General features: G+C 46.7%; 1 protein-coding gene across 2 annotated transcripts; it reads right to left on the minus strand.

Annotated features, from left to right (window-relative positions):
• Positions 1–1,701: 1,701 nt before the first annotated feature.
• LOC149361153 (monocarboxylate transporter 12-like) lies at positions 1,702–27,050 on the minus strand. Of its 2 annotated transcripts, XM_089572592.1 has the most exons (7): positions 26,969–27,050; positions 25,620–25,716; positions 23,476–23,600; positions 9,751–9,897; positions 7,398–7,541; positions 6,213–6,998; positions 1,702–1,894 (listed from the first exon to the last, which is right to left on the minus strand). In XM_089572592.1, exons 2-7 carry the CDS (start codon positions 25,706–25,708, stop codon positions 1,725–1,727), a joined length of 1,461 nt encoding a protein of 486 aa, XP_089428718.1. In that variant the 5' UTR covers positions 25,709–25,716; positions 26,969–27,050; the 3' UTR covers positions 1,702–1,724. The 2 variants fall into 2 exon arrangements, with proteins under 2 accessions (XP_089428718.1, XP_089428719.1); XM_089572593.1 differs by lacking the exons at positions 23,476–23,600; positions 25,620–25,716; positions 26,969–27,050 and adding an exon at positions 18,792–19,248.
• Between the last annotated feature and the right edge of the window lie 620 nt (positions 27,051–27,670).

Here is a 27,670-nt window from a genome sequence, read left to right on the forward strand (position 1 = left end):
CGAACGAACGAACGAACGAACGAACGAACGAACGAACGAACGAACGAACGAACGAACGAACGAACGAACGAACGAACGAACGAACGAACGAACGAACGAACGAACGAACGAACGAACGAACGAACGAACGAACGAACGAACGAACGAACGAACGAACGAACGAACGAACGAACGAACGAACGAACGAACGAACGAACGAACGAACGAACGAACGAACGAACGAACGAACGAACGAACGAACGAACGAACGAACGAACGAACGAACGAACGAACGAACGAACGAACGAACGAACGAACGAACGAACGAACGAACGAACGAACGAACGAACGAACGAACGAACGAACGAACGAACGAACGAACGAACGAACGAACGAACGAACGAACGAACGAACGAACGAACGAACGAACGAACGAACGAACGAACGAACGAACGAACGAACGAACGAACGAACGAACGAACGAACGAACGAACGAACGAACGAACGAACGAACGAACGAACGAACGAACGAACGAACGAACGAACGAACGAACGAACGAACGAACGAACGAACGAACGAACGAACGAACGAACGAACGAACGAACGAACGAACGAACGAACGAACGAACGAACGAACGAACGAACGAACGAACGAACGAACGAACGAACGAACGAACGAACGAACGAACGAACGAACGAACGAACGAACGAACGAACGAACGAACGAACGAACGAACGAACGAACGAACGAACGAACGAACGAACGAACGAACGAACGAACGAATGTGTAAACTATTTAATATCCTGCTCCACGAGAAACAACTGCAAATGAAGTTCTTTGTGTAGTGGTAAGATTCGCATTGACCCGCCCTCGGTGTCCATCAGTTCTGAAAAGTGAAGCCCATGTTATAAGACAAGAATTGGCGCCCGACCAATGATGTTCAGAATGTATCTTTAACTGTATAGCGTCAAGGCTCGGAGCGTCAGAGTCGTCCTTGTGAGCCAAAAAGCAGGTGGCCTACCTGCCACCCACCTGCTTGATCTTGTGATGTCCGCAGGACCTGCCCGCCTTTACTCAAGCCGTCGTGGAGTGCTGGACTCCAATACTGAAGTATCGCCTCTCTTGGAGTTTTGCTACTGCCGAGCGTCAGTGTTTCAAAAAGGAAGATTTGCATAGACCTGACTGCCAGTGTAAGACATTTTATTTTAGATCACGGTATTTCTTTCACGAACTAGACAGCTATTTTTGATTTTTGTTCATTTCAACATTTATTTTTTGCTGCGAAAGGACTTTATAAACACCCGGTTCTTATAAGGCCTTAGTTATGTTCGTTTACCAGTAATTATTCAAAGCCTTTTAATAAGTTGATAATCAATGTTATAGCTGCGGCGTTTTGCAAAACTATCCTAGAGTTTGCGAAAAGAGAAATTTCAAGGATGGGTGCGTTTTAAACACAAACACTGAAGGTAAAGGTAAAGTTTAAGTTAAGCAATATGTGGTGATGGCAGAAAGGACAGTGTCCGAGTCTGCTAAGTGATACGCCAAGAGGACCCCACGCAGGTTTTATTGCACACTGCCTCCGGTACAGTGCATCATAAGAAAGACCTTGTTCGAAAGTGCGTGTAGCGAACATCTGCTGCAGTTGGCCACGAACGGAGTGCACAAAAATGCGAACGTTGTCGATCTCATTTCGCGTGATGTTTTCTAAGCCGCAATTGTGGTCTTTACTAGCATTGCTGAATTCTAAGATGTTGGTGCTTCTGTTGGAAAATCTGCTGTCTGAATCTCCAGCTTCTTCTCATGATTCGCCTCCCACGTCAGGACTGCTACCCAGATAGCGGCGCCGACCAGGTTCAGAGATCCACAAATCACGAAAAGCCAATCATAGGCTCCGATTACATCTCTGAAGTAACCTGCAAAAAAAAATGCGTCCCTGTTGTTAGAGAGTGGCAAGACGCCTTTTCCGTCGTGAATTGTGAAGCTGTACAAAAGGAAAGCGGCGAGCGGATTCAGTAATCAGAAGTGTGTAGTGAAATTATATGCGTCTAAATCCATGCCGTCCAGTCTAATTTTAGAACATGGTTCCGATAAGTTGCAAAAATTGATCATTTTGTGGCTTGTGCACTTCGCGCAGCTTTCATTTGAAAGCTGCTTGCAATTCCACTTGTAGAGATGTATTGGGCTGTGCAGCCCGTACGAAACCGGCCACATTAACACTATCTCAGAGAGGGCCTTGCCGTGCGCTGCTGCCTTCTTTCCGCTAGCCTTTTAGCACGCTTCAAAAATTATTAGAGGGCAGGCAAAGACTACTCGAAAAAAGTTCCCGCAAATTTCTTTTTTTTCCGCACATGAATAAAATATCTACTCAATACATCAGGCTTTTTGAACTGTGAAACCCGAACATCACTTTTTATTTGATCCCGGCTGCCACGGTCCAATTTCGATGGAGCCGAAATTCTAGAGACCCGTATACTGTGCGAAGGCTCGGACTTGAGCTGAAAAATAAAAGTTATCTCTCTCTCTCTCCTGTGCGATGTCATCATCATTATCAGCCTGTCTACTGCCACTGCAGGCCAAAGGCCTCTCCCATGCCTCTCCAATTAACCATATCCTTTACCAGATGCGCCCACCGTGTCCCCGCAAACTTCTTAATCTCATCCGCCCACATAACTTTCTGCCGCCGTCTGCTGCGCTTACTTTCTCTTGGAGCACAGTCCGCTACCCTCTTCCTCTTGATTTCAATTAGGAGGTCCTTAACCCGCGTTTCTTCCCTCACCCACTCCATCCCCTTCCGGTCTCTTCACATGACATCTATCATTTTTCTTTCCTTAGCTCGCTGCGTTGCACTTAAGATGAACCCTTTTGGTTTGCCTCCACTCTTTTGCTCATATGTGAGTACTGGTAAGATGCAGCTGTTGTCTCCTTTCCTCTTCAGGGATATTGGTAAGCTACCAATCATGATCTGAGAGAACCTGCCTTATGCGCTCCACTCCCTTCTTACTTTTCTAGTTATTTCTCTCTCATGACCCGGGGCAGCGGTTACTAGCTGCCCTAAGTAGACATATTCTCTTACTCTTTCCAGCACCTTGGTAACAATTGTGAAATGCTGTTCCTTTTCTAGACTCCTGAAAATTACTTCGGGTTTCTGCATGTTAATTTTCATACACGCCGTTCTGCTCTGCCTGTCTAACTCGTTGATCATGCATTGCACTCAACTCCTGTAGGAGGAGGAGGAGGTAGAAGTGGAAAGGCGGGGAGGTGAACCGGAAGAATAATCGGTTTTGCTACCCTACACGCGGGAAAGCCAATGCCATCAAAGAATCACAGATTATTTACGTATTTTCCATTAAGTCTTATCCCCAAGAGCTCCCAGTTCATGCCCCGGAGTACCTGCTCGTAAATAGGCGGAGAATAGCATTGGTGAGATCGTGTATCCCTGTCTGACGCTGTTCCTTATTGGAATTTCACTGCTGCCTTTATGTTGGATTATGGTAGATGTGCAGTTGCTGTAGATATCTTCCAGCATTTTCACATAAGGCTCTTCTACGTCCTGATTACGCAGTGCCTGCATGACTGCTGAGGTTTCCACTGAGTCAAATGCTTTCTCGTAATCAATGAAGGCTGTATATAGAGGTTGCTTATATTCTGTGCAATTCTCTACCAGCTGACTGATGGTGCTAATGTAACATATAGTAGACTATCCTTTATGAAAGCTTGCTTGACAATTTGGGTGGTTGACAGCTGACTCTATGAGTGATTGCCTTAGTAAATACCTTGTAGGCAACGGACCGTAAGCTGATCGGTCTGTAATTTTCGAAGTCCTTGGCGTCCCCTTATGAATTAAGATAATGTTAGTGTTCTTCGAAGCTTCTGGTAAGCTAGAAGTCATAAGGCTTCGCGTATACCGGGTGGCCAGTTTTTCCAGCAAAATATCCCGTCCGTCCTTCAACAGATCTGCCGTTACCAGATCCTCACCAGCTGATTTTTTCTTTTGCATTGCTCCTAAGGCTTTCTTTACTTCCTCTTCAGCTGCATTACCTATCTTATCTATATTGCTAATGACATTGCCCTCCTTGTCTCTTAACACATACATCTGGTTTTTACCTATGCCAAGTTTAATCTGTAAGTGCACGTTAAGAAACCCCAGGTGGTCGAAATTTCCGGAGCCCTTCACTAGGCGTCCCTCATTGCCTCAGTCACTCTGGGACGTTAAACACTACAAACGAAACCAAACTTTTTCTTTGACTTACACATAGCAAAATTCGTCCCAAACTCAGGTGTCCAAACACAGGTGTAGACATCATTGTCTGGCCCTTTTGAGGCGCAGGGCAGTACTCAACGCAGTGTGTAGAAAGCGTTGTATCGTACGTGGAATTTAATGCCCCGAAGAGGCACATGAGATACTGGACGTGATTAACGCAATGAGCTGGGAATTTGAAGCTGGATGCCTAGAATTCTCCCAAAGCTCTCAAGCTTCTTTAGTGCGAAAGCACTTTTGGCCGCACTCTGGCTGCTTGCAGCGATGTCTTTGTGAAGCCTGCGAGTAGCAATGCGAGGGGCTGCCTGGGTCAGTGGACACCTCAGTCGCGCTGCGAGGGGGGGGGGGGGGGGGGGTTGCGTCCACCTACAAATTGAGGTAATTATGAGCCTTTTCTTTTCTCAAAGCCAGCGAAGGTTTATACTTTGTTGATTATTTTTACTACCTTGCAGGTCTATTCGCTCAGCTATTTTCACTCGGAATACATAGGTGCGGTAACGTAAAAAAGTGGCCGCTTCCTAGAGGTATTCTTGTATAACATATTAGCATTTGCATTGTTAATGTGCTTAATTAGGACGGATGAGGCGTAAGCTCATAAGTAGGCTACCGTTGCTAGCATGTATGCTTGCTCTATGCATTTTTAATTCTTGTGTGGAAGGTACAATTTACAGCAGTAACAAATGTGCATTAACATCGCCTACGAGTTTTTCTGCATTTAATTAATGGCTTGATTGATCGCTCGGGCACAAAGAAATTTCGATTGTGGTGACTTGCTTTCGTATTTTGTGATCTATAAGAAGCCTCTTACTCTTTTCTCAGGGGGATGACGTTTTTAAAGCTTTCTTTAAAGAGTGTTTTATTTTCGTTGCCTTTTCACCTGCATTGAGGCCCGTCTGGCTTGTCTCCGGGACCGGCCTCTGCAATGTGACCCGGTCACTTTGGCCGAGAGCGTGCAAAGCGCCTTAACTATTAGTTAATAAAGGTACCGCACGACCATCTGTATTTCTGGGACCAACTATAAAATAATAAATTCGTTCCATGGGCGGAGTACGTGTGCAGGAGGCATGCAATTGCCTGTAAGCTTAAGGCTTCATTCCGTGAGCTGTCATGCCATCCAGAATGCGAACTTTGCCCAAACACTTCACACTAATGAAAATCACGCACAGTTTTACAAGAATGCGGTGTTCCGGCCTCTGTTCTTGATTTTAGAATACCATAATTGGCAGATATCAATTTGGGAAATATATAATGACAGAATAAGTCCAATGCTTTTACGATGTGATGTACCGGTATGTTTAAATTGTTTCAGAAAGAAAAATTTGTGTCCACAGCTAAGAGGTGTGTCACTGAACGTTGTCCCAGGTCTCCTGGAAATTTAGTTCACATTTGTTTACTGGTTTCGCCAAACGTAAACCACAGCACGATTTACCGAATTGCACTGCTTTCCTAGTACACCATAGCGTTTCTGAGGTCAGTGGAGTTTCTTGGTTGCTGAAGGTGCTACATTCAGTTAAGGAACTGTTACCTATGTTAAACCGGAAATGCAGGGTTCCCTGTGAATCTTACCAATGCTCGAAAAGAAAGTGTCGGTGTAACTTGCTCAGTCGTAGAGAGAAATCGTTTCTTTGAAACCGATTTATGTAGTAAGCTGCGGGTGTAGTTAATTCATTAATTCTGCGGCTCCTGGTCAAATGCCACGTGTTTGGTTCATTGAAGAGAGAAGGCAGGGAGAAGGCATTCTTAGTAGCACAAAATAAAAATAACTATGGTCGAGGGATGCCTGAGTCCGCTACTCAAAGCTTCGTCAAGAGGGCTATCTTCTTCTGGGCTTTTCACCTGGCTTCAGACGAGGACAGCTCCTCTTGCCAAAGAGTTGGTTTGCGTGCTCACGTTTCATCTCACCCAATGTTCATTTGTTTTCACTTGTATTAATATCTTGTAGCACACGTCGTTTAAGCTAAACACATACCTACCTATGAGAGAAGGCTTCACGAATGACAGCAATCCCGCAGAGGCGGTGACCATTCCAAGGGACATGGACAGCCTTTCCACACCAAAATGAGAGGCCTGGATCATCGAAAAAATGACGATGGCAGTGCCAACATGAAAAGCTAGAGCCAACGCTGCGGCAAAGATTAGCCCGTGAGTGGAAATTACTGGGAGAATAATAAGGAAAACGCCTTCTCCGCTCAATAAGAGCACCATGGCATATTTGATCCCAAGTAAGCCGCGGTCGACAGCGGCTGGGAGCGTGAGCCTCCCTACGATTTCGGCGACGCCTCCCACTGACGACATCGTCACGGCGGTGGACACAGGTACCTCCCGGTCGATGGCGAAGTCAACAAAAAGCGTTACATAGCAATCGGAGGCAAGGCTATAAGCGTGGAAGCTGTACATAATCAGGTAAAAAATAGGGTCTTTGAAGATTGTGCACCCGTACTGGAGCGCTCGGTGACATCTTCTATTGCTGGAAGTGGGTGAGGTTGAGGCTGGTCTCTGGTTTTGGCTGGCACTACTTCTCCACCTTGGAGTACGTGGAAACAAGCTGAACGCTAAACTGTTCAAAATAACGGCTCCGAAGATCAGGAGAGAGCCGCGCAATCCGTAAGCTCCGGTGAGGTACTCGAGAAGCTTGGGAAATACGAAAAGGCCAGTCGTGACGCCTGCGTAGTTGAGGCCCGTGGCGAGACCCTTGTGCTTCACGAAGTGCTCGTTGATGATTGTGGGTGCCACTATGAACACCATACCGGATCCGATGGCTGCAATAGAGAATTTATTGCAAAGTAAGCACCATAATGTAAAGACTGCTGTGCCATAACTTTACTCGGACAGTTCCAAATAAAGCATTCCCGAACGCAGTTGAGCCTGGATTCCAAGCGTGCGTGATCAGAATGAATACCACGCTGCATTAAGCAAGCGACTAAATGAAAACGAGGACACAGTGCAGGATTTCCTGGTTACAGCACCTGAACGACGTAAGAAGGTGATTAAAAGTGACGACATGAGATACATAGTATCTTAGTTGATTTCAGAGGCACTGGGCCGAATAGACTTGAAAGTACAGAAAGTCGACACATCAGATCTTACTTTGAATCAGACATGGCTAATCGTTACACATTGTTTCTTCATGCAGCGTTTCAACACATTTGGTGTCTTACCATATACGACGCCCAGTGTAAACGTTATGCCCTCAATGCTTGTGGCAAAGAAGCTGACGATGACGCCAGTGCTTGCAGTGACTGCTCCGCCAATGATCACAGGACGTGCAGTGAACCTATGAGCCGCGGGACCCGTGATGAATCCTGAAAGAAAGAACTATCAAAATTCTCTATTCACATTGCGAACTCTCCATCTCCTAAGTACCGAAAATGCTAAGGCCTAAGTAAATAAATTCCAACAGACAACAACAGCCCGCTTTGGTATTCATTGTATTGCGCGTCGTAGATAAGAAGTCTCCTTCAGAAAATAACTTCTACCGACACACTTTTTGCGGAAGCCGAAGTATTGGCAAACAGTCAGGTGAAACTGATTCTGCGTTTGGTTTACTGTACTGACAAAGTCCAAAACACAGCGCTCGCGAACGGCTGCTATGTACTCCGCCTTCTGTTGAAGGAGCACTCGACCTTCTAGGTTATGTTCAGCACCGTTGACTCCTCGATCACTTCAAAACGCGAATCACAGAGTTGGCACTTAGAACTTTAGAAGGTAGGAGAAGCGCATCCTCCAAACGGCATTTAAAGAATTTTGTAGAGTATCTTGGGCAGCAGCAGTAGCGGCAGCATGATCCAACGTTCCTGTGCCTAAAAGCATCCTGAAATTCATTGCAGGTTTGTGGAAAACTTCGCCTAATTTCATTCGCTATTAGTCCAAATAAGTTACTCCTACTTCTGCTGCCCTTACCGTCTTTTCTTGTTCCGTTTTTAGGCCGTCGCTTGCTAAAAGTGTGCTATGCCTGATAAGTGCTCGTCCTGCCATGAAGTCTTTGATGCAGACGACTTGATAATGACATGTTTCGGAATGTGACTTGCAGTTTCCTCTTGGCAAGTGCAGTGGCATATCTGAACGATCCTTTCGACCAATGAAAGAATCAACTAGAAAAAACACAAAAATGCTCATCTTGCAAGCCTTCTGCAAACGAACATGAAACACAAAATCCGTCTGAAAATGTACGGGCAGAACTGGCGGAAATCAACAGAAAGCTGTCCCTAATTGCAGCACTCGAAGCAAGATTGAAAAAGTTATTGAACTTGCAGGAAACTGTAGCAAGTATTGAGAAATCCGTTCAGCATTTGTCGGATACTTATTACGACAAAAGAGCCACACAAGACAGGCACGACCAGGAAATTAGCGACTTGCGTCGACGGGTAGAGGCTATGGAAAGTTCACCAGAACTGAGAGCTGTGCTCTGACTAAAACAACATAAATTATCTAGAGTAATACAGTCGGAGGCAAAACATTGAAATCCACGGTCTTAAGCCACAAGAAGATGACCTCTTGCGCAGAAGTAAATAATATAGATCAGCACCTTGATATCGAAGAACTGTCTAAAGATGACATTGAAGGATTGCACAGACTGTCCTTTAAACCCGTCAAGCCAGATGTGGTAATTGTCAGATTTGCGTCGCGAGCTCTCAGACCAAAATGGTTTGAAAGACATAAGTAATTGCAGACCAAGAAACCTGGAGCCATATTCTTTGACAGCCTGACGGCAACCAACAAGCGTCTGCGCTGGCTCGCAAAATGCAAAGTGAAAGAAAATGGGTATCAGTATGTTTGGATTTCAGAAGGGCGAGTCTTCGGGCGCAAATGTCCAGGTGGAACTGCTGTCAGAATCTCTAACAAAGATGACATCGAACCAATTGTCTAGCGCTCAGTTCATGCCCAGTGCGACATCCAAATCAAATCATGGCCACTTACACGACTTAATCCTTTAACAGACTGCATAACAGTGAAAACTTGTTGCGTAGGAAGCACGTTTCTGTCTTTCATATGAACGCTAGAAGCCTCCGAAGCAAAGATGTGGAAATCGAAACATATCTGCCTCTTATGCTGTGTGCTTTTGACTTTTTGGTTTTTTTCAGAAACCTAGTATTCTGATAGCTCAGCGGTACTCAGTTTTTTTATTATAGACACGTTTCTGTTTATCGCTCAGAAAGACGCGGTGGGGGCGTTTCCATTTATGTTCGGGAGCGTCATCAGTTTGAATGTTTGCCAGATTTCACATGCGTGAACAATAATTTTGAAACAGTTGCAATTGTGCTACTAGTTATCTTCGCAATGAAGTGATTTCTTGCAAATGTCCTACAATGTCCTACAAATGTCCTACAATTCTTAATGAAACGCCTTCATGCAACTTTTCCATCATCTAGTAACGTGACGAAATGTCCGTGCGCAGACCTGCGCAAGCTTCAGATTTAACCCGTCAGTAATCGTGATTGCAATATTTATAAGAAGAGAATAAGGGCTCTCTCTATATTTTATAAGGAGACAGTAGCGAGTTTTTTTTCTTACCAGCAAGGTACATGACCGCACTCATGACCATAAGAGGCCAAGAACCATTACTCTTGTTTGTCTGGAAGGTCTCCTGTATGGCGACGAACAGGAACCCTGATGAACGCCGCCCCGCCATAGCAAAGCAGCTGGCCAGCGCGCACGCCCCTGCGTGAAAAAATAACTTAGAAGACAAGCAACTTCGCCCCCCGCGCCCCCTTCCGTGAATCCTCGTTGGACTCCTCATGGGTAGCGTATATCTCCGCTTGAGACGGCGCAAGATTGCTGGTGAAACACCTGTGCAGCCGTCAGCCCGTGTTCGAACTCTCGGCAATGCTCTCGGTAGGTTTGCGGTCGCTACCGATAGCTGGAACGCAGTTGTCGCCTTTGTGTTTCTTTCAAGCGGCAGTTTTGAGGCCAAACTCGAAAGGCGCGCGGGCTGTCCTATGCCGCGTTCTGTTGCCGAAATAAGTAAATTTGAACGCTTTTCCTTTGAGCGCGAGAGAGCGCACTGCCACGAGGGAAACGCAGTTAAACGGGTCCGTGTTCTTTCCCCGTCGGTCAGGTACAGGCGAAAGAAAAGTCAAATGAAAAGTGTACTCCAGCTATCGTTATCTGCAGCAGGCGTACCGGTAGCAACCAACGGCCAACGCTTCAGAGCGCTGGCGTCAGTCCCAAACACGCTGTCGAGCGTCAAGCGTTCGTGTTAAGCGCGTTGGCGCTGATACCCGGACCCTAACCATGGCCTCAATTACAATGAAATATAAAGCGGGTTTTTATGAGAAAACCACAATTGCCTGCAGCATTTTCTCGAACATGGTCTAACAAATCTATTGTACAAATCGGACCGTATCGTGGAAACGCTGGCCACAATTTTTCCTGCAGCCAAGGAAAAGTGTCACAAAAGTGGAAGCATTTATGCATTCATGACGCACGCCAAAAGTCACCGCAACAAAGAAGCATAGAGGATTTTTTTTAGTTTGTAGTGCTCAGCAATGGGGGAATAATAAAAGAAGAAAAAGGAACCAAATGTCGCTGGTGGGATCCGAACCCACGACTTGCGAATTCCGCGTCCGGTGCTCTACCAAATGAGCTACGGCGATGGCTATGCAATGTTGTGTGTAGTGTAACCGAACCTTGAAAGTGTTCACCAGCGCCATCCTCGTCCATAGCGGCGGACGTAGGCGTCCTGCATTACCGCGAGTGCCACCTAGGAACGTGGTCGAAGGGTGACGGGGGAAGCTGTGCGAGAACCCTCTTATGCTACCTATGGCATCAAGGCTGCCAGAGTCGAGGTCGTAGTTAAACTATCAAGCATAGAAGTGAAGGGAAAAGATGCGCACGTCATGAGACGCGACGGAAACCAGCAGTCACCGAATCCAAGGAGTATAGGGTATGTTTTTTTTTAGTTTGTCATTATCATCCAAGGGAGATTAATAAAAAAAGGAAATGCACAGCCACATGCCGTGAGTGGAATCCGAGGCCACAGCATTTGGATTTCGACCTCTAAAATTTTATTGTCCTCCCACTGATGAAAACCACAAATAAAAAAAATCACCTATGCTCCTTGGTTCTGGTGGCTGTTGGCTTCTCTCGTCTATGTCATAACGAGCACCTCTTTTCTCTTTGCTTCTATGCTGAGAGGGAGCCTGAAATGCTATTTACCATGGTCAGGAAAAGCGCACGAGAAATTGATATTGCATCGCTTGTCATCGCACCGCAAAAATTGTTAAGCGAAGTTCAACACCAGAGATATCGCCGTTTAAAAATGACGCTCCTCCTCTCCCCCGCCTGCTATCCTCAGCTCACACACGCGAAACTTGCTAAAAAAAAATTGGAAGACGCTAGGACAACTTTTGCCTTAAAGGGCCCACGATAGCCTATTTTTGTGCATAACCTGCTAGTTGCATATAATTCCGAACACGTTATTCTACAATCCACCGAATTTTTAGTTGATTCTGTGCGGCAGATATTTTTAAAACGAATTTTTTTTCGTTTCTCTTGCGAGCTGCTTTCTGGTCTCCCAAGCCTGATCGCTGACGTCACAAGGGCACACTCGCCCTGCGTCGTCTGCTGCGCGCTGTTCGCTGCATTGAGGTGCTTGCTCGCACATCGTGGACGGCGGTTGCTCGAAAAGTTTTTTCTTTTAGCTTAGCGAAATAAAATCCATTTTCCGTGTTTTCTTTTCGGAAGCCTTCAGCTTAGTGATCCTTGTGAAAGCGGACTTGCTCATGGCGCCTGTTTTCTGATTATTGAGGAAACATAAATCGGTGCACCCCTGCTTTATTACTTACACTTAGAAGCAGTGAAGTGCTCCCGTATATGAAAAATGGCACGTGCCGTGCATACCTTCGCCCATGTGCGCCGTGAACGGCGTGGCGATCTGTCGCTGGCTGTTCTTGCCTGCTATTCGTCGGCTCGATGAATAAGTTCAAATTATCACAAGGTGGCACTAGAGTAAGCCTGCGGTACGAAAGGAGCAGAGAAAAGTGCCAAATGCGGCTACCTCCCCGCTGCATGTATGTGCGTGTGTAAGTCTACTTTCGGTTCGTAGAACACTTTTGCAGAACCAAGCCTCTAGCAGAAGCCAACACGACTCGAATATGTTTCACTGCCCGCGCCGACGAACAGTCGCCGCCACTAAATGAGTGCTTCAAGATAATAGTGAATCATTTAGCATTTACTCTGCGTGCGCTAAGTCCGCCAGGATTGTGACGATTACGATTACTGCAGCCCCACGCTGAGGTTGTTTACATAGCTGTGCTCAAACAGTAATGATCGTTTGCTTGGCATGACGCATGGTGGGCTCTCCATATCTTAAATATTATCTGCTCTTGCTTAGAAAATGTAGTTTGACTCGTTTACACACTACGATAACAATGCCATAAGAGCCGATGCTGCTATCGATCGCCTGCTGGGAAACGCTTCACGTACGTACGGCGCTTCTTGCTAATTGTGTCTGCTTCCTCCGATGTCACCAATACTTTATTTTAAATCCCTTTACCTGAAAATACGTTTGGACACCACTGGCATTAATGAAAACAGCCAAATGTTTTGTAGACAGTCGACACCGACGACTGATGCCGGCTGCCGACCTCCAACACACATGTTCTGCAGACCGGGTCACATCGGCGCTTCTCGCTTACTGTACGGGCGTCGTGCGATGTAGGCAGTCGTCGCTTTGAAGTCACTGCTGCCAAAACTATGCTCGAAGGCTATTTTCATGCGCTACGAGCTGTGAATTCACTCTCCGCAATCGCCAAAATCGCACACGCGAATCCTGCGGACTCGCTAGGCCTCGTCACAAAAGGGGCAAGGGGCCGACCCTTCGCCGTCCACCAAAATTTAAGAATCTGGCAAAAGTTACTCGAAGCTCACTGTTTACACTACTACGATACACGGTCGTAGGTCGGTCGTGCTCGCGTCGTCGCTGGTTCCAGCGTGACATACCGGTGCGTCAGCGACGGCACCTGCATACCGACCAGCCCATCGACCGTCGATAGATGTCACATCGGCCTAGTGTGAGCGGACCTTACCGGAAAACTACGTTACTGCTATCGCTTTTGCGGCACTAGTCACTCATATATGAGAGACGGCTGCTGCTGCGATCGCCCGCGAAAGTACAGGGGACACGAGACCTCGCTGCGCTCAATGCAGCAACGATAGCAGACGACGTGGCTCCGTGTATGCCCTAGTGACGTCACGAGAGCAATCAATATGGCGATGGCTGCCGGTGGGAGGAGTTTCCTGGTCTCAATTTCGACCGCATTTTTTCGAACATACAATGCGCCCTGGGCACCCAAATTTTGGGAATTGAATCAGAGGCCCTTGTTTTAATGGCTGAAGTGCAAAATTGCAATATGAAGAACGACCCTGTCGTGGCCCCTTTAAGCTCTGCTCTTGATTTGAATAGCGGTAAGCAAATAGGATTTGACGGAAGAAGGATTAGTAAATGTCTCTTAAACTTTCGCTCTAATTCAGAATTTTGCAGCAGCTGTGGATCAGCATATGCTGATCGCATTTAAGAGTGGAACGCGACAGCGTGTTGCAGCGCTCCAGGGAGTCCACGTAAAGCTATCACTCGTTCGGCGCTAACGCCTTGCTCGTTGGCCAAATCGCTCGGACTCTCACAAGGCCCCTCAAAACAGCCCATCCGCCGCCTGAGGAAATCACGAGCTGGGCCCGTATTACGGAACTGTCAAATCAAAAACTTCTCAAAAACGCGTCAAAAACTCATCAAAAAGCCCCGCCGTAGTCGCGCTCCTATTGGTCGGCCGTGGCCGGCGGCCATGTTGCTTTCTTGCGTCATGGGTGGCTGGCGTTTACGTCACGGACATGACAGAAGTGGTGACGTTGCACGCCTAATTATGCAGGCGCATTTTGACGATTTTTTTTGACGGCTTCGAGGCGGTCAAAATCGGACCGTTGAGTTTTTGACAGAAAATGGCGGCGGCGGCAGCGGCGGCGGCTGCGGCTGTAAGATGAGGCGGCTGCGGCGACGCGGGCAACGGCGAAGGAGGGCGTACGAAGACGCGTTTGACTGGCCAGACGAGCTGTTCCGATGTCTTTTTCGACTGGAGAAGCAGACTGCGGTGTGGCTGTGCGACGAACTCGCCGATGAATTGGGAGGTGTGCGCGCGAGTGCGCTGTCGGTGCAGCAGCGGGTGCTGTGTGCACAGTGGTTATTTGCGACCGGCGGCTTTCATGCAAGCTTCGGCAGCCGACGACACCTCTGTGCCACAGCTACATACAAATAAAACATGCTTATGCTGGCAAAGAACTTTATTTTCCCCTGCAAACCACACCTCGTGGTCGTCTTCTGTTTACCGGTCGAGGAAAAAGGAACAGACGACCACACATCACATACAACGCTTCACGCTTTGACACTTTTGTCATCGATCGTAAAAGCCGAACAACACAGACCTTAACAAGCTGGCTTCGTCGATTTTTCCGCACATAGATCAACCGCACAGTACCTTGATTTTCGACGCCGCGTAAGAAAACAGTATCAAGGCGTGGAACAGCTGTTTCCGTGTAAAGCGGCTTGTTGACGTTTTACCGCCGTCTGCGCACCCCCGCGGCAGCAAAAGTTACCCACCAGGAAATTTAATAGCCTAACTTCTTGCGCTTCTTGTTTTTCTTAATATTTTTTAGCTTTAAAGATCATTTTTTGGCAAACTAAAATAATAGTTATTTTTATCGCTGTGTATTTCTTTACTCGTTTAGCAAAAATTTAGCATATGGTCCCTCGTCGTGCAGGCAAATGCTTCCGGGCGCCGCTCTGCTGTAATTGGCTGATTCCTCGTTGCGTCAATTTTGCGTCAGGCGTCGACGTCACATCGTTTCGTCATTTTGACGTCACTGCCAATAACTTTTGACAGATTTTTGACAAAGTTCCGTAATACGGGCCCTGGCTACAGGACGCTGCTCCCTGTGTTCGTCGCTGGGAGTCTGCGTTGTGATTGTGATTTTAGAGGAAAGGACTTCAGTCATGGCCTTGCTGATTTTATTTCACATGCTCCACAGAAGCTTTGGTGTTTTTTTGGTCAATCTAAACAGACAGTTCATAAAATTAGGCTCAATGATGAAATTATTGAAGACTCTTCCAGTACTGTTGAACACTTCAATGATTATTTTTGGGGTGTGTTCTCTGACCTGGATAAATTTGAACATTATAACACTGATAGGTCCTTTGTACACGAGATTATGATTTCCAGGCAATATGTTTTGGATATGCTCTTAAAAATTGATGTCAGGAAATCTGCAGGGCCGGATAATCTACCAAATGCTTTTTTACGTAGGTGTGCAGAACAGATATGCGTTTTTTTACTTTTTTAAATTATCATTACAATTAGGAGAAATAACATCTGACTGGCGTACCGCAAGAATTGCTTCAATTCATAAAAAGGGTGACCACCTTAAAGTATCCAATTATCGTCCCATTTCTATAACGAGCACTTGGAGTAAATAATTACAGCATATTGTCGCAGGCTTTATTCGTCAGTTTTTGACAGACCGTAAGGTCCTCTCTCCATTACAACAAGGGCTTCGAAAGGGACTGTCGACAACAACCCAACTTGTGTCAGTTCATGAAATCTCTCAGGTGTTTGACGCGTCCGGGCAAGTCGATATGCTCTTTTTTCATTTTAGTAAAGCGTTCAATAAGGTAACCCATGGAAAATTCCTTCACAAACTGGAGCGAATTGGTCTTCCTACAAATATTATAACATGGATCCAGGCCTATCTGCGTCACAGACAGCAATTCGTAGAAATAAAGAAATAGTCTTACACTATCCGTCAGGTAACTTCTGTGTGCCGCAAGGCAGCGCATTAGGACCACTCTTATTTTTGATACTCGACGAAATTCCTGATGATGTCCATGTTATTTTATTTGCGGATGACTGTGCCATTTTTAGAAAAATTGTTTCCAGGAACGACAACAAATACTTGCAGATATCAGTTAATGCTATCCGTGATTGGTGTGAACTTTGGAGCATGTAAATCATTGTAAACAAAAAGTTTTGCTGCGAGTCACACGGAAAAAAGAACCTAGGGCATTTTTTTATGTACTTAACAACAAAATAATATCTGAGGTTGACAAATACAAGTATTTGGGTGTCACATTAAATAATATACTATCTTGGTAAACCATATTTCCATTACATGTTCAGCAGTTGCGCAAGTTGTGGTTCCTGAAAAGGAAACTTAGAAACGCACCTGTAAATACCAAATTGTTAGCATACAATGCCTTCGTCCGTTCAAAATTGGAGTATGCAGCAGTTTGTATGGGATCCTCATACTAAAAAGTATGTAATGAATTTAGCGCTTGTTCAAAGGAAAGGATCAGAGTCATCTTTGGAAAATATAAAAGAGAGGATTCCCTGTTTTTAATAATGCTTACAAAAAAATCTGTACACTGGAAAACAGGCGTAAAGTACATCATCTCCAATTTTTACATAACATTATAAATGGGAAAATCGCACTTCAGAGCCCTCTTTGAGTAAAGCCTCTAAATTCACGCCAAACAAAACACAGGCATAACCTTTCACTTACACCAATATTTTCTGAAACAAAATCCCATATGAATGTTTTTTTTTTCGCGTACTATACACGAATGGAATTCCATACCTGTCGAGGTATTGCAATCACAAAACTTTGGAGAGGAGCTGGAAAATCATTTTTCTTGTATAAACTAACTGAAACAAGAGCAGTGTTCGCAACCTGCTTTGTTTTCCTAATTTCTTCACTCTGTGATGTCTTTCCCCGCCCCCCCCCCCCCTTAAAAGAAACAGTTCTGTTGTTTCTGGTAAAAGTTGCCCGCCTGTTTGTAATTTCACATGTGCGGCTCTTCATGTTTTGTTAGTTATTGTGTTGGTGCCAGAATGTACTTGTTTGAGTAACACAGCTACACGCAGCATTATTTTTCGTGTTTACTATTGTTTTGCGTTGTCACACGTTTTACAGTATTGCCCCTCCTGCTAGGGCCAGTTTTTTGGCCTGCAGTATCAATAAATAAATAAATAAGCTTAGTAACTGTCTAATATATCCGCTAATACTTCAACCACGTTGTGAAAGAAGGGAGGACGTTTGGAGTGAAAGCGAAAAGAAAACATGAGAGGACGTAATGGAGGTCTGCGTCTCCGTTGGCGTCGCGTTCGTTGATTACGACCGCACACAGACGCCTACATAACAGGCTCTCAGTTGGGACGGGTTCCGTGACATCGCGGTTGTTGGGACCGGCTCAAAACATGACGCACATAGGTTCGGTCGCCCATCCCTCCCCGCCTAAAGCCCCAACAGGTCCCGAAGGGCTGCATTCACGCTGCTGCCTGCAGGAGCGAAACCGTCATGTTATATCACCGAGCTCCGCGTTCGGACTTGCTGACGTCTTCAAGGGTTTCGTCTGGCGGTCCTTCAAATTCAAATCCACAGCCCCTGTGCGTATTCAGCGCTCGTTAGTGAACCCCAGGTCACTAAAATTACCAATGACCTCCACTAGGGCGCGCCTTATAGCCTGAGTCGCTTTAGAACGTAGAACTCCATAAACCCACACGCAAATCAAACCCTGCCATAACACCACCTATCGTACTTCAGCACAAACTATTCGCATTTACTTTCATCTCTACAACATAGATGGCGCTGCTTTGCCACAGCTCACGGCAGTCAAATTCAATTCATTGCAGAGTACAACGCGATTGTTATCGTGTGCCGTTTCAAAATTCGCTACCCATAATTACTCATGGACGCATGAGAACACAAAGACTCTTCACGAAGTCGAAGGCCACTGCGCCTTCAATAGTACATTTGCATTCAGTTCGAACGAACGAGTCTTCGTTGCTTGTTCACAGTGCTCGCCTCGCAATATCAAAGTCCTGGGTTTGATTCCGAGCATCTCCTCAGGGTTTTTCATTTGGAGGTTCTCGTGTTCCAACGCCGACACCGGCTTTTTTTACGACAAGAGCTCCATAACGCTGTCACGTTGAAAGAAACGATCGAAGAGGCCCCCGCCCATGTATACGTCATGCTGTGACGGTCGAGCCCTACCAGTGCACGCCGCTTCGAGACCCGCAGAACGTAAAGAAGCAGAACTACGACAACAGGGACTCGTCGGCGTGCTCACCGGACTCATCGGCGATATCGGAGACGACAGCGTTCCGTAGTTTGCGTGCCAAGGCACATGTTATCGTAACTTACTTGTTTCACGAAATCCCGTTTCATGTGTGCCTCGTCGACCTCTCATACAGGTGCAGTTGCGGCCTCTGTGAGCGTATGACGCTTGAAGAGCATCTTTGCGGCCGCAACGTACCGGAGGTTTTGAATGAACAGTGTGACGGCCGCATTGCCGGCCACCCTGCCTTCCAAAGCGTATGCTGTACCTCGCAAGTATTTCGGGCTGCGCATATAGTGCTGTAAGAGAACGGGGTCGACATCGATGGGGATGACTATGTGAACAAGTAGGTAGTGCGGAAGCGTCGCGTGACAGATGCGCGGATTTGTGAGCCGCTATAACGCTTTTCATTTTCAGGCAGGAACGCTTCATAACATACCACCTGTTCACCCACCGCATTTGGGGCAGGCTGGGAAGGGGGAACAGGGTGATGCTTCCCGCCTGCGTCGTTGCCCGGAATCGAAGCCAGTTCCCCTCGTCAAGATACGTGTGGTTCACGCACCATCCCTTTCATTCCCAGATTGCCACTGCACTGTATGCTTACCTTTAGTTTGGTTTGGTTTATTGGGGTTTAATGTTCCAAAGCGACTCAGGCTATGAGGGAAGCCGTAGTGAAGGGCTCCGGAAATTTCGACCACATGGGGTTCTTTAACGTGCACTGGCCTTTAAATTGACTTGTGCCTGGCAGCCTGCGCATAGTGATGCATGCCAGTGCCCTTTATTTTTCTGCAGTCCAAACATAACATAGTATTTTAATAACCTGAAATAATTGATTCATTTCGTCAGGCTTTACTTCCGTGTCGCTGTTCAAGAAAAAAAAATGCTGATGGGTTAGTTCGGTTAAACCTATTACGTGCGCTGAAGCGTCTCACCGGCTGCTGAATGGGTTGTCCGCGTATTTCTGGTGAAACTGCCTGGTTGCAGTCCCAAATTCACTCGGTTTCCATCGGCTGTTGTTGAGCAGGCTTCAAGGTGGCAGCTAGTTCGCTGATCGTTGTCGTCGCTTCTCCGCTTCTTGCCGTCGTCGTTCAACGAACCGTTCTTCCCTTCCTTGGGGCGTCTCAGTCGCACGCATGGCCTTTTTCGCTTCCGTCTCGCATAGTCGGCCGGCCTTGTACCATGCTATGACTTCGGGATCCTTCGACATAGCTCCTCATAGCCTTTGCTGACGCCATATTCAGTACGTGCGCTTCGTATCTCATAGCCCTAGTTGCTTTGGGAAATTAAACCCCATAAATTAAGCTAAATTAAGCTCGTAATCCACCTCTTTCTCCATTGCGCATCTGACAGGCCAGCGCACGATCACCATCACGCGGACAAGCGAGCGCAGCGCCGCCGCGGAAAGGGCGCGGCGCAAGCGCAGTGAGACGCATAGCTGAGTGATGACATCACGCGCGGCTACGCGGAAGAGACCGGCGTAGTGGCACAGACGGCGTACGGCGAACACCTGTGACTCGGCGCGAGCGGTTGCCACGCCAACAGGGCATGCAAAGATGTGGCCTTGCGCCCGACCCGGCAAAATTATCTGCAGCTAGTGTAGTGAACGTTTCGCTTCAAAAGGCAATAAAATCCATCTCAAAACGACGCACCCAGGCAGCAAAGCACTAGAATGGAAGTAAGGCTGTGCACATCACAAAGGTGCCACTTTGCAAGAGGCCTGTATGGGCATATGCTTCCCTGAGGTGAACAATCATTCGGTTATGTGATTTTGTCAAAACAACAAAGTGTTCACAGGCTGTGCAGTCGAGTAAGAGAGAACACGCATTAGCAGAGAGAGAGAGCTAACCTTTATTAATCAATTACAGAGGATCAGCAGACGCGGGTAGTGAGTGCCGTCGTCTTCTTGGTCCGCGTCCCTAGTCCGGTATGCCGCAAGATCCCGCTGTCTCGCCAGCCCGGAGTGCGCGGGCAGCTTGCGGCGTCGCACGCGAGGAGGACGGTCTCTCAAGACTCTTTAGTGGTGGTGGGGTGGGGCGGGGAGACAAGTGGGGACTGTGTTAACACGTCCACACCATGTGGGATAGATAACAGAGCTGGTCAGAGTGTGGGCACAAAGAATCCATTTGCGGGTCATGGCGGGTAGCCATTGCGGGACACCAGTAGGTGTTCGACTCTAGCTGTCGCGTAATGTGTTCGCCTGCCTTCGACTGCTGCTTTGCTGGTGTCCATGTGGCCTGTGTGTCTCTGCATGAGCCGGTCAATGCAAGTGCACTAGCACGTGCGGGTTGTCTTCGCCTGTTTGTTAGTTTCCGCCCAGTTAGGCTAACCCATCGCTGCTCGCGAGTGGAGGCGCAAGTGCTGCTAGTTTTCTCTGTGTCTCACTTTTCCGAACTCAAAGGCACCCCTCACAGGCCCGGACGCTTGAGTTCCTTTCGTATATTGGTAAACTTTTCTTACTTGCAAGGTGCCCCCTTGCACGGCAGAAGTTGTTGGGGCACCAGTCTGGTTTTTGGTTTATTCTAACTTCATCAAACTTCAACATGGAGGCCTCACAGTGTCCTGGAGGCCTCTGTGAGTCCTCCTGGACACAGTGTCCTGGAGGCACAGTGTCCTGGAGGCCAACATGGAGGCCTCACAGTGTCAAAGTGCGGAGCCTACGTTGTCTCTCCTCTGTACGTGAATAGTTGGTGCGCTTGTTGGTATTCGCTTTCTTGAGTCCGATTTCGTGCGTGAACGAGTGCCCGCGAGCGTCTCGTCCGTTGTTGACCGACGTTTTTAAAACAATCAAAACCAGTCCCTCTGCTCACGTGCGTTCCTCACCGCCGAGCACTCCCGGAACCCCGAGCCGCCACCTCACAGCATTTCAGAGACCGCCCGTGGGCTCCGGAAGGGCCATCGCCGTTGAGAGCCGCTCTTCCTGCATCGTCTTTGCGAGTGGACTGTCGCCGCGCTCGCCGGCGAGCTCTATGCACCTTTCCAGCTTAGCTTCAATTTGAACTTTTCAATACACTTCTTTTCTGCATTTGAAAATGCATGTTTGCAACCCCCCCCCGTGACGTAACAGAGGATAAATTTGTCTGAGGTGGTTGTGGCATTTTGCTTTACCTAGGATGTAGTTCAACATTGTAACTCGAGAGACGTAGAACTCGAGAGATAGAAATTGTTGATCACTTGAAATGCCCAGGTGTAGTATTCTCTAGTACAAGTCTTGGGAAGATCATGTAAATCATGTTGTCCTGGCAGTTAGCCAGGGTAACAGGCACGATTGGCTGCATAAGATTCATTCTTCCTGAATCACTTAAACTACTTCTATATAACACACTGTTCTGTGCCCCAATTAACACATACTACAGCCGTGACACATACTACAGCGCAGCTTAGTGGACACGCTTAGATTTGGTCTCACGCACCTCCCAGTGTAGCCCCTTAGAGTCTGCGTAGTCAGCACTGCCATTTTTGTGTGAAAAATGTTTTCCTTTCTTCAAAATCTGGTTCTTCCACTGCTTGGCAGCACTGTTTTTATTTCTGCAGTATAGAGTACACAAAAATCACTCTGAAACGCGAAAGACTCGGAGTGCTCTTTTAAGAACGCTCTTCTGTTACTACTTCCACTACTACAGTACTAATATTAAAAGGACTAAATTATGCGTAACACTTGATGTGTTCAAAAAGCTACAATGTAATTCGCGGTGTGGAACACAATAATGTTTGCGGGAGCAAGAAAGAAGTAATAAAAAGTTTGCCCTGCATAGAGTAACATATGTGATGGGCAGCGAACGCCAATCAAGGTTAGTTGCTTTCTTGTTGCAGACGATATTTTGCCAGTTTAGTTGTGAAAAAAAAACTGCTGAGATATTTATGCTAATACATTTTAAACCTGGAAAAAGATTCCAATCTTCCATGTATAACAAATGTGATGAGATAGAATAGCATCATCTTCCTTCAGTTAGCAGCTTGTAGTGCCCACCCTCAGGATAATTCAATGTCTGCAGAAGAATTCGCACCAGCTTGGACGCCGCAGCTCTGTTGGGGTCACATCGTTTCGTCGCAGGTGATACGCTTGAAGGAGCACTGACTAGGTGCTCCTCGGCTAGCCTCGGTTCATAGTCAGTTGACTTATTCCGGCGTGGTAAATTTTCTTTTTTCGCGGGTGCGTTGCTTCATCGCTATAATGTCTGTGTAGATCGTGCAGGTATGGCAGGTTCCAGTCACGTGGCGCCACACAGACACGGAGCTTTCCGCCTTAAGATCGGAGGAGTGTGTGTGTGGGGGGGGAGATAAAAGCGGGAAGGAAGTGACTGCTAGCTGAATGTTCACCTTTCCACCACTTACAACAGGAGTGAGCGCGCAGTGGCATCGTAGTCGGTACCATGAATAATCGGGAAGTTGTGTCTGTGAAATACGGTAATGAGAACGCGACCGCCACAGTGCACTGGCAATATGGCTGCGCCCAAAAAGGCAGGTTAGAAAAGGAGTACTCGGCAGCGGCAGTCCCGCGTTTCAGTACACGTCATTCCATATGGCTGGCAGGCGTCTCCTGATTACGTAAAACATGCACGAAAGCGGTGCACGGACTGAGGGAGATGGCGGCTCCAAGGGCAAACGTGACGTTAGTACAATACACGTGAAGCTGCGGCACGAGTGCATAAGAAATGCCGCATTGCAGGAAAGGGGGAGAGGGCGGAAACACCAGCGGCCATTAATGAACTCTTATCTGCGCGATCGTGGAGCTGTCTGTAGGCGCCGAAAGCGATAGCAGGAAACGGCGACACTGTAAGCGGCGCAACACGGAGAAGAATTTGAAGCACCGAAATACAAGTATGGTTTATGGTTGGTTTATGGGGTTTAACGTCCCAACGCGACTAAGGCTATGAGAGACGCCGTAGTGGAGGTCTCCGGAAATTTCGACCACGTGGGCTTCTTTAACGTGCACTGACATCGCACAGTACACGGGCCTCTAGAATTTCTCCTCCAAAGAAATTCAACCGCAGCGGCCGGGATCGAACCCACGTCTTTCGTGTCAGCAGCCGAGCACCATAACCACTGAGCCACCGCGGCGGCGAAATACAAGTATGAGCACCACTGATAATAGGTAACATGCGATAGTTTTACTAGAGGAAATGCTGCTCGCTACTTACCAGCCACAAGCCAGCTGTGGACACTGTCTGGTCCGTGCTGGCGCGCTCTGGTGCCCCACTTCCAGTGACTCCGCTGGAAGTCTTTGGGCATGTTGGTCTCCACTTGCAGATAGACTGCAGGATTCCTGGGAGAAAAATAGAAAAAGCGCACGCTCTCACGGTCGACAGAACAAAATGTTGTTCAGGTCTTGGGGGTTGTCCAGTGTCATGGAGCCCCTCAGTTTCGCACACATTCACTAAGTTACAGTTTATATGCTGCACACTGTGACCAACTCAACTGCGTATAAGGTGCCCTCTGCGAGCTGCCCTAGCAATGGGGACTGAGTTTAATTAGTGTGCGTGAAGGATGTTACAATGCTTGGGGGAAACTTTCTTAAAATTTCCTTCAGAAATATTGAGCTACATCAGCCAAACAAGTCATTTAGTTAAAGTCGCCGTGAAGCAATATATGGCTATTCATGAGGGATTAGTAAGGCACTTAACATTTTTCTAGTAGTCAAATGCTTAACTATTGCAATTAGGCGCCTGGTTGATTATGGTGATTCCTAGCGGGCCATCAGTTAGAGCCACAACTGTTTTGGAACTTGAAAAACGTTACCGCCCTCCACACTGTGGCTCAACAAGTGTTAGCCCATATCGCGCCAAATGACACGCTCGTTTTCCAAAAAGCCGCTCCCCTGGCGAGCTTGAAAACCTTCCCCAGTGCGCGCCACTGGGCGACGCATGCGTCAGATAACCTCCTCACTCTCGTGTGAGTCAGACCAGCGTGCAATGAGTAGTACCACCACAGCCTGAATGTCATGTGGCACGCGCGTTAACAGGCGCTGTTTTGGCTTGCCAAAGCCGCGGGCTCGTCGAGAGGTCGCATCTTCCCAAAGATCCTTCAAATGCTGTTGAAGGGCTGTTGGGCAGCTGAAATATTGAAATGCTTTTTAATCGCCATTGTGCTGAAACTATCCTTATTATCAGCGTTTCAGTGATATGCAGTATCGGCGTTTATTTTCAACAATCGAAAGGCTTAACATTTTTTGAGTGCAGCCCAATCACATTTGTAGCAAATAACTTGACTCAAAGTGCAATTACGCTGTAAAATATTTCCTTGTCAAGACTAAACTGATACTGCATCTTTTCCCAGTATTTATTTTTTTTTCACGTGAAAAAGGTACTGCTAACGTTTTCATTACATAACATGCCGTTCATCGCTCTACGCGAAATCATTCATTGCTCGCACTATAAATGATTGGAATAACTTGCCATCACGCATAGCTACTGAGGTTAACCTACAAGCATTTCAGCATTCGTTAAAGCAAACCATGGACTAACAGATTTGGTATTTTTGTTGTATTATGTGCATTTAGTGAGTATTTTATTCTGCGTTGTTTGTTGGGTTATTTGTGTACATTACTAGATTTATTTCATACTTCGTTATTACGTGTGTTTTGTTTCAAGTGCCTGCGCCATATTTTCATTTTTGTATCCCCCCCCCCCCTAATGTAATACCCTCGCACGACGGCCCTGGGGGGTATTGTAAATAAATAAATAAATAAATAAATGCCTCCAGCAAATTACACATAGGAAATATTGTAAAAACATTTGTTTGTGGCTACAAGGCAGAATACCTAAATGTTTTTCAGTGTATATGCTGTTTGCACCAAGCTATTCCTTAATTTTTGTTCAACTACGCTCCCGCTTTGATGTTTAGGCCCTTGGTTTATTAATAATAAGGCGCAGATGCTGGATAGCCCGCCAGATGCTTCATGCTCGAAACGAAACGAAAGCGTGTTAAAAAACTGGTTTCGAGTTCACCGGCTATTCAACGACATTTGAAAATTCCAACAGCCCAACAACAGTTTAAAGGTATTTCAGTGATATTTCAGGGTTAGTTTTTATGAAAGGCCAAGCAAATAGCAATGATAAACTGAATATATAAATATCTTTGGCAAAAATATCATTTCAGAGAACAATACCATTCATTCGACAGAAAATGTGCCCTCAGTAAACCAATAAAAAAAAGCATGGTACTGACTGTGTTCGCGACATACTAGTGTTCATTCCCACATTATACAAGCAAGAAACAAGTTGAATGTGCCTTTAGGACCATGCCCTGTAAGCGAAATATTTGGCAGTCACAGAAGGATGTTTACATCGAACTCGTTCTTCGGCTCCATGGACGGAGTGTCGCCAGCCAGTTCTCCAGGTGGGGAACACTGGAGCCCGAGAGCTCGCTGCTCATGTAGCCTGCTAGAATAAAATGAAAACGGCAACCGATAAATTGGAGATGTGAACGGAAACCTGCAATACACTACATATAGTATAGCGTACAGCACTTTTCTTGTTTCATCAGGTTTTAACATCCCAAAGCGACTCAGGCTATGAGAGACGCCGTAGTGAAGGGCTCCGGAAATTTCGACCACCTGGGGTTCTTTAACATGCACTGACATCGCGCAGTACACGGGCCTCTATAATTTTTCCTCCATCGAAATTCGACCGCCCCGGCCGGGATCGAACCCCCGTCTTTGGGCTCAGCAGAGGAGCACTAAAACCACTGAGCCACCGCTGCGGCCATGTACAGCACTTCTGTCAGAGTAGTACAAGGGGGTGGAAACGGACCAGACCGAAAAAGATAACACACGAGCCCACTAATACCGCCGCGCCCATTCTGCCCATTCAGTTTAGTTTCAATCAGCACTTCGCAGAACAAACGCACGGGTTAAATTTGGCCAGCGCCTGGCCAGCTCTATCACACTGATCGGTTTCAGCAACGTTTTTGTCACAGAATAATGCTGTTTGCGGAGTATGGCTTTTACAAAACAATAAAATTTCAGAATGCTCATGTTCCCCGCGCATCACTTTGAAAGCTTTAGTGGAGTTAAAAACAGCGTTTCAGTTATATTTCCTGTAGTTTACAGAGTTCTGCGGACCCTCATCGGAGTTATTGGCAGCGCATCATGGGAAAGGAAACATAGTATTATGAGAAATAAAAAAAAGTAAACAATCTTCTCATGTGCAGTACGAGTGCAGTTTCTATCATAAACTATATATCGTTTCTCCATAAACCAGATACTAGGAACCATTTTTGGAAGTTTGAATTCATATATATCAAAAATTCCTCATAACATTCATGAGACATTGTATAAATAAAAATCATACTATATTGTGTAAAATTAACGAACGTTTGCTGTGCATTCAGTTTCCAGCTCTAAGGTTTTTATCTTCATGCCATTCACTCTTCGCTTTGAGAAAAGATGGTGAAAATGCGTCTCATGTGTCATAGCTATTCCGTTCTGTTGGCTTTTCAGAACGGCCCTTCAATTACGTACTAAGTGAAAGCTTCTGATATAATGAAGACAGATGTAGACCCCAGGAAAATCTATTCTTAAGCATCTATGAATGAAACGTCAAGAGTTTGCGGCGTCGGTACTGTGCAGCTTCGAGCATGGTAGGCCAATTATTAACCACGCACACACACTTTGAAGACGGCGAACCAGCTCACCACAATTTTTCGGCCTTAGGAGTACAAATACTCGCGGCTGCACCGTCTCAGAACGACACGACACATGGCCGCAGCACAGAGAATCACGCGGTGCCCAGCAATAGCCTCGAGGAATGTGGCGGCTGCAGCTGCGTCTATCGAAAAGCAGGGTATGTGAGCTAGATGCAACACGTGCATTACCTTGACAGCGGCCTGGGTGACATGGATGGACGGGTGACAGGTACAAGAGGCATGGACGAAAGCCGAGTCGAGTTTCAGCTGACATGTTTTTCACGGTGCTTAAAACGAGCAGTCTCGCTGTACGCGCTGGCGTCTACCGTTACAAAGCGAGCAAAACGTCACGGCCTTCGCCGCGCACCCAAAGCCAGCGTCAATACACCGAGTTTCACACGCCTCACAGCATTTTTAAGAATCACGGTCCAGCGCATCAACGCCAGAAGTGTGGCGAACTCAAATATGAAAATAAAAGTGAAAACTACAGCAAAAGGGGTGCGTGCATTCTCAAAGGCGCCATGGAAATTGTGCTGTGCCGGCCCCAAGTAGTGCACAGTACCTGTGCAGCTCACGTTCCTGTGCTCAGGAATTTAACGGCCGCGTTTTCATAACGCAAGAAGCAACACCGGCTTATTATTATCTAAAGCGTAGCCTCCAACCTGATTTTGAGTAAAGGAATCACTTGGCTAGCTTCAACTCAGAAGGTAT

This window comes from Amblyomma mixtum, chromosome 2, assembly GCF_055824585.1.
Source record: "Amblyomma mixtum isolate Tamu chromosome 2, ASM5582458v1, whole genome shotgun sequence".
NCBI lineage: Eukaryota > Metazoa > Arthropoda > Arachnida > Ixodida > Ixodidae > Amblyomma > Amblyomma mixtum.